This window comes from Phyllostomus hastatus, unplaced genomic scaffold (genome assembly GCF_019186645.2).
Source record: "Phyllostomus hastatus isolate PE091 unplaced genomic scaffold, TTU_PhHast_1.1 phas_scaffold_78, whole genome shotgun sequence".
In the NCBI taxonomy this organism is placed as follows: domain Eukaryota; kingdom Metazoa; phylum Chordata; class Mammalia; order Chiroptera; family Phyllostomidae; genus Phyllostomus; species Phyllostomus hastatus.
This window is the reverse complement of record NW_025334041.1, coordinates 27,303,478-27,310,880: the sequence shown is the minus strand read 5'-3', so window position 1 is coordinate 27,310,880 and position 7,403 is coordinate 27,303,478. Positions and strand designations below refer to the sequence as shown.

The window sequence follows — 7,403 nt, the reverse complement described above, 5'->3', positions numbered from 1 at the left end:
AATTCAGAGTCGTTATTGAGGGATTTCTGCTTCTTTCTTACTTGCACACAAGGTAGGAGGGCCCTGTTTAGATTCCATCATTGCATTCTACCTGAAACAATTTGGGGTTGAACTTAAAATTATCTAAACGTTTTTGTGGTTAGGCAACAAACACACACACCCACACCTAGATATATATAAACAGGCCACATATACATATAGACATATAAAGCAGCATCCAGTGTATATTATGTAGAGTTCTGCATCTATGCAGCTCCTAATTTGTTTTCCTTTTCGCCTTTTTGGATCTCTGCAAACCTTGTCTTCCTTTCCTTGCCTGGTAAAACATCACTAGCCCATTATAAGGGGGCAAAGAAATGTTTTTAAGAATCATTTTGCTTTCATGGTCGAAATAATTTTATTTATCCAGAATATACAGTTTAACTCCTCTATCTACACTTATTTACATGGTTAAAACAACGTTGAAAAAAGTCTTTTGAAAAGTTGAGGTCATAGATTTCAAGGCACCATTGATAGTGTCCACAGTTGCGCAAAAAAGTGTCTGTAAAAAAAGGGGAGGACGTGGGTCCTTTGAAATGCAATAACTTACATGCAAAAAAAAAAAAGCTTTACATATGAATCTTTTTTTGTTTCCGTTTTCCAAGCTTTCCCATAAGAATTCCTTTCTTTATGATTTTCTAAAACATCAAAACACAGTAGTCCCAAAAAAGAGGGCAAGAGAAAGCGGCCAGTCTAATAGAGTGTCCCGGAGGCCAGCGCCAGCGGGTGCTGTAAGGAGCCAGGCGGCGGCAGGTGGGAATTGATTGAGCTGGCTGCGCTCGGGTACCAGGAAGCCGAGTTCTCCAGGTAGCTGGATGCGGGGGACTGGTTGGAGGTCGGAGGGTGGGCATGAGGGTGGTGGCTGAGTGAGCGGGACGAGCCCTGGGGCTCCCACACTGCCGGAGACTGCGGCGAGTTACACGCCATGGGGTCGCTGGAGCTGGGGCTGTGCTCCGGGGGCATCTCCCCGTTTTTCATGATCTTCTTGATCTTGGATCTTTTGTTCTGAAACCAGATTTTCACCTGGGTAGGGGAACAAAGGCAGACGTTACCAGGACACTCAGAGGCATCTTCGGCCCCCCGCGGCCCGGCCCTGGCGTCTCCCCGCAGCTTGCAGCCTGTAGGCAAGGGACTGGGCCTGAGGCACGGCCTGGATCTCCGGCTCCAGAGGGCGCCTTGGAGGGATCCGCGAGCCCCAGCCGCTGGGAGGGCACGACCCTGAGGCTGTTGTCTTTTGTTTGGGCTGGAGGCAAGGGGCGGGGGTGGGGGCCGGTGTCCCCCCCTGGCTTGCGCACAAGCGTAGGCCTACGCAGCGCGCACCGAACGCAGCGCCGCCAAAGTCTCCAAAACAATGGCCAGAGCCCAGCGAGCAAGGGAAGAGCGGCCGACTCTGCGATCGCGAGTTCAAGCAGGTAGAGCATTAATCGCCCAATAACCCCTCCCCACTCCTTTCACCCTCTCCTCAGCTCCGGGGTAAAGTCAGAATCCGCCTGCAGCTCGGGGCGGTGACTCGAACATTCTCTCTTCTTTATAGGAGTTGGAGTGGGAGTAAAGGGGATGGCATCCTCCAAAGGAAGATTCCCCCATACAACAGCGCCCCCGTCTCGCGACCCTCGTGTTGCTGCGGCTCCGCAGCATGGAGTGACCCCACAGCTTTTCCGGCCCGAGGAGACAGACGTCCTCGGGGCCTTCACACGTCCTGAGACCACCACGACTACGGGTCCTGCTCGCCCGAGAGGCGCTGCATTGTGCAGAACACTAGACAATTTCTCTAAGCCAGAACGTCCTAGAAATAACCCTCCCACTTGTTTCCAATTTTAGAAGTTTTCCCGTCGCCCCCAGAAGCTAGAAGCTGGGACATTTCGGGATGATCGACGTCTCCATCCCGCTCCCACCGTCGCATGGCGGCGACACCGGGAAGGGAAGGGCGAAAGGTGGTTTTCTGTGAATTTCCCGCAGGTGCTATCCGATCGCCTCCAGCCCTCGGGGACGGAACCTCGTGGCCTAGCCAGGCATGCAGCCCAGGCGGGGCTCTAGCCTCGCCACGGCCTGATTTACCTGTGTTTGCGTCAGTCCCAGCGAGGCGGCCAGCTCGGCGCGTTCTGGCAGGGCGAGGTACTGAGTCTTCTGAAACCTTCTCTGTAATGCGGCCAGCTGAAAGCTGGAATAAATAGTCCTCGGTTTACGAACTTTCTTTGGCTTGCCATTCACCATCCTCACCTCGGGCTCGGCCACTTCTTTCTCTAAATAATCAAAACAGAACCGGTTATCGCTTGTCGGCAGACAATGGCGGTTTTGCGGACCCCTCGAATTCAGTCCTGGAGTTTCTTACCAGGCACTCTACACTGTTTCCCATATCACCAACTTTGGTTCACAAGACCCAGAGACATATGCCCCTCCCCCAAATCACGGAAAGGCCAGGTAGTCAGTTTCAAATTAACTCCCTACTGTATTCATTCGGTTCTCGAGGGTTTGTGTAAAGGGCGTTGTACAGCCCAGTTCCCTTCTTGGCTTCCTGGATCTTGCCTTTGTAGCGTTTTCTGCTTCACCCGGACATGTTTGTACGCCCACCCTGTGCTCGCTCGCCTTCCTGGGGTGATCACGGCCAGCCCCTCCCTGGGGTTCGAGGGCTGTGACCCAGGAGGCTTCAGCGCCAGTTGGGGCGCCCGCAGAGGCCAGACGCATGGGTAGGGAAGACGCTAACCGAGGGCTCCAAAGTTCAAAGACCCACAAGCAAACTATGCTCCTTCAATTCAGCAGCAAGTGGTCCGGGCCGCCACAGACAGAGGGCCGATTATGCAGCCCCCATAATCTCCCTGCAGATCTGTGAGGGCACAGATGTGTCTGGTTTCTTTTACAAATAGACTTAAGTTCTTGGCCAAGAGAAAAAAAAAAGATCGTTCCCTTCTGCAGGAAATCCAGAGACACTGAACGGAGCGAAGACATCCTACCCCTAGGGCCTTTCTTAAAGTTTAACAAGAGTCACACATTGAAAAGGAATCCGTGGTGGGGCATTTTCGTAGGAAAGGGGCGGCAGATCAGGACGAATTTCTCAACATCCTGGTTATAAACGGGAAGAAGTCTTTCTGCCTGCGTGTTTGACAAAGGTGCCCTGAGGCCACAAGTCCCCTTTCCCACTTTATCAGAAGTGCCCATCTCTGGAAGGGGCGGAGAACCTCCCGAGTGTGTGTGTGTGTGTGTGTGTGTGTGTGTGTGGCCGCTCCTGGGAGAGGAAGGGTGGAGGATGAGGGCTGTGGTCTGGACTCTGCCAGAGCAGGGGATGCTAATATTAGCAGGATTATTAATGTGCTGGTGGTAAGAGATCAAACCCGACCAGCAAAACCCCGCCAGGGAGACCTCATCCCTCCCTCTCACCGCCCGAGCTCACTAACCTCCTAAACCCTCCACCTAAGTTTCAAGACAGCCAAAAAAGGAGAAGGTAGAGAGGAGGGGGGTAAATTTTAGGCACTTACAGAGAGAGAGAGAGAAAAATAATTCGTTCCAATAACGTGAAGCCTCAGCAACCCTCCTTCACTTTTAAACGGCTTTTTGTTTTTTGGCAATGCCTTGGATCAACCGCGAGGCTCTCGGTGCTCTCCTCCGCGGGCAGATTCCAGCTCCCCAGCCCCCACCCCACCTCGAGCGTTTCCGGACTCCGACGGGACACTGGCTCGCGTCTGCACTCAGACTGATCCCGACGGAGCCTTTGAGGCAGCCTTCCACTCCCACTCGCACCAACCAAGCACGCTTACCAAAAATTCCGACAACTAGCCTCCCCTTAATTACGCAAACGCCACTAGGGCTGCTAGATTCTTTCTTCTCTCCACCCCTACCCCCTTTTCCAGCCTAGCTGGCTTCCTGACCAGGCAAATTGGGAATCTGGAGACAGAGCCCCCCCAGCCCCCCAGTCCCCCACCCCCAAAATGCTGGAGGGAAGAGACACTGATCCGAACTCCCCGAAGGCTTCTCCTACTAAGAAGTCCTGAAGTGCTGGCCCGGGAACCTCTCCTGGGTGTAGAGTCCAGGCCTCCACTCCCTTCTGCCAGATGTACCCCCATTGCAGTGGATCGGGGCCCCAAATCTCCCACCCCACCTCGCCGCTCCAGAACCCCGGCTCCCCCTGCATCTGGCTTCCACCCTGGTACCTGGCTGGCTGGTCGCGTTCGGGACGCGGTTGTAGGCTCCGCCGTACTGGTGGTAGGGGCTGGCGTAGCTGTAGTCGGTGTAAGCTTTGGCGGGGTAACTGCCGGCAGAGCCGTTCACGCCATGGTACTGGTACTGGTAGGGGTTGAGCGCTTTGCCATAGGAAGCCGAGGTAGGAGAGCAGTAGCCGTGAGGGGCTGCCCCCGTGGGGCTGTAGTAGTCGGAATCGGTGGCCGACGACTCGGGCAAAGTTGGCGATTCCTGAGACGGATGGTGCATGGCTGCGGACGTCTGGAAAGGAGCTTGGAAGTCGCCGGATCGGATGCTGGGAACCCTTCTGTCAAACACTCCTGTCATCGCTCCCAGGCGGCGGCGGCTGTCCTTGCTCTTGTGGCGGCGACTGCTGCCCGAGTTGGCTGTGGAGCTGCTCTGGTCTAAGCAGACATGGCTGTGGGAGCGAGGGAGGAGGAGGAGGAAGAGGAGGAGGAGGAGAGAAGGAGGAGGCGGCGGCGGCGGCGGCGGCGGCGAGGAGGAGGCTGGGAGTCTTGGAGGCTCGGTCTCCGGCAGGCTGACTGCTGACTGAGGCGCAGCACAGCCTTGGTTAAATCCTTAATTGCGCGCTTACGCACAGCGGGGTGGATCGGGTTCCATTGGCCAGGGCCTCCAGAGCAGCAGCAACACCCTAACTCGTCCAACTAGTTTTAACACAACAAAGCATTGCTTAAAAAAAAAAAGAAGGAGAAAAAAATGGAGGGAGGGGAAGTGTGTGCGTGTGTGTGTGTGTGTGTGTGTGTGTGTACGCGCGCGTGTGTGTTGTTCCCTGTTGGGGAAGACGGGGGAGGTCCAAGTTAGTCTGTTTTCAGCGAATACCGAAGAAAACGCAGAAGCCCCAACACCAGCTTTGCAATGTTTGGAGACAATGTGTTCCAATCAGCAGCCTTGGAAAGTGCACATGTTTTGGGAGGTGAGGTCGGCGACGGTCTTTCCGTGCTCCCCACCTCCACGCCCCTGTGGGCTTCACCAGGGGCAAATGTGGAATTGAACAGCGATATTGAAACGGGGAATCAGGAATGTGGACTGATGGTAAGAAGGGACTGAGAACACTATTTTTATTGGGGTGCTGGGAATCAAGTTGTAATTTACATGTGTTGAAAATCTGCAATTTGGGGAAAGAGACAAATTTGCCACAAGCACTTCCTTTGTATGAGATGAATATTTCTCAGAAAAGGGCTGGATTAAGAATGCTCCAGAATGCATGCTGTTCATTCAGCGGTTGATGGCAACGAGAGTCCCTGCAACCCTGAATCCTTACAATGAATTTAAAATATTACTGTATTAAGTACAAATAACTTAATGACGCCCAAATTGCTGGCCCCAAAGAAGAGTGAGTGGGCAGTGTTCTCATCTCTTTGGATGCCATAGGAATGGAGGGTCTGTAGCCATGTTCAGTAGCCAAAGACTTCTGCAAAAGTGAGTGGTTCACGTATGACCTGTCACTCCAACAGACTGAATGGGAATCCCAAGAAGACAGGGAAGCATACAGGGATAAAAGGCCTTTGGGAAGTTGGGTGAAGCCCATGGATTTCCCCCTCCCAGCGTTATGGACATGGCATGCCAGGGCCTGCCTTTCCATTTCTCAGGTCTGGGTTCCTGTACCTTACATCCTTTTATTTCCTGCCTTGAGGACATCTTAGCTCCCATGCAAAGGGACAAAATGCTCAGGAACCAAACAGTGGGTGTTCATGGTCCAGAGCCTGCTTTCACGATGCGTCACTCTTGCTCTAGTGGTGATCCAGTTGGGAGTGTAGAAATTTAGCATCAGTCAAGCTACTGCTCCCCATTTCCACTCTCCTAAAATCAGCAACTCCAGGAGCTGGGTCTTGATTCGGACCTCTTCAGCATCTTCTGCCAGAGTGCCTGAGACCGGGAACCTGGGAGCTCCACCAAACATCCTGGCTAGGACTGTCTGGCCTCTCCTCATTCCCTCCACCCCAACTGAAAAAGGAGGAGTCTACATTAGTTGCGTCTAGGGTTAGGTTAGCCTTACTTTGGCTATGGAGCTACTGTGGCCCAAAATAGGCCGGCAGGGAGAGCTGGGGATCTGGCACATGCGGCAGGGTGCCAGCCTCGCTCCAGAACATCAAAGCCTCTAGACAGCAGCCACATGTGCATCAGCTCCCTGTCTCTGCTGTCTGGGCTCTGTAAAACCACAGCTATTGTTGCATTGCCTTTGGGAACAACTTCAGCACAGATGCACACAAAGCAAGGAAGGGGTATGTCACACTTGAGGTCTCTCAGTGCCTTCCCCTGCCTGACAGAGTCTCTGCCTGAGGCCTGAGTGGCCCTTGACTTCTCTGAGGCTGAGCCGGGGAAAACCTCAGCTGCCATCCTTAACTTCACGATGTCAATTTTGACACTGCTGTTCACCCCCTCTAGATAGAGCTACAGGGCTAGGGAAACACTGCCAACCCCTTCCGGCTTGGAGTCCTGGCTTCTGCTCTGGCCAAGTTCTCAGGGCCCATAGAGTCGCCTTAAGCACACCCTGCTGTTTAATTACACCAATCGCACCCCAAAGTAATGCCAATCGCACCCCAAAGCAATGCCAGGGAGGGTTCAAAGCAGCTACTGTCAAAGGCCAGTGGCAAGGGAAACCGAGTGGCCTTCCACTGGTCCCTCAAGTCCCCGCACTTTTTATTTCTTACAGATTTAAAAGTGACTACATGAAGGGAAATGAGGTCAATAAGGTGATGTTAACAAGGGAGTTCTAGCAATGGTTTTAGACCTTGCCGAGAAGGCAGATTCCAACCAGGGTGGAATTGGAAGCTGCAGACTTTGGGCAAAATTCAGAAGTTTGGGGTCTGGCGCAGAACACAGTGTGACAACGTTCAGTTAGTCCCGACTTTGCTAAATTTCACTTTTCCCTCTGTCAGAAAAAGATACTCTCTCCCACGTTTTGCACAGTACAAAAAGGAGTGGGGCAGAAGGGAAGGATTTGGTCTGTTTCTTTGTTTCAGTTCCTAGTGTTGGCCCTCAAGCCAGACTCCAGCCCCGCGTGCGACGGCCACGTGCTGCTGGGTGAAACTTCCCAATCTGGGTGTGTCTCTGAAGGTCCAGAGCCTCGACTTTTTCACTTTGTTTGCTTCTTTACTACATCGACCCCACTTTCCCCTGCCGTTTCCTTAAAGGAGAGTGCTAAGTTTAAAGGAGCTGGAGTCTTACCA

General features: G+C 53.2%; 1 protein-coding gene across 1 annotated transcript; it reads right to left on the bottom strand.

The window, feature by feature from the left end:
- Positions 1–369: 369 nt before the first annotated feature.
- On the bottom strand, positions 370–4,739 carry DLX5 (distal-less homeobox 5). The gene is made up of 3 exons (XM_045828317.1): positions 4,185–4,739; positions 2,098–2,282; positions 370–1,062 (listed from the first exon to the last, which is right to left on the bottom strand). The coding sequence occupies exons 1-3, from the start codon at positions 4,537–4,539 to the stop codon at positions 733–735; spliced, it is 870 nt and encodes a 289-aa protein (XP_045684273.1). The 5' UTR covers positions 4,540–4,739; the 3' UTR covers positions 370–732.
- Between the last annotated feature and the right edge of the window lie 2,664 nt (positions 4,740–7,403).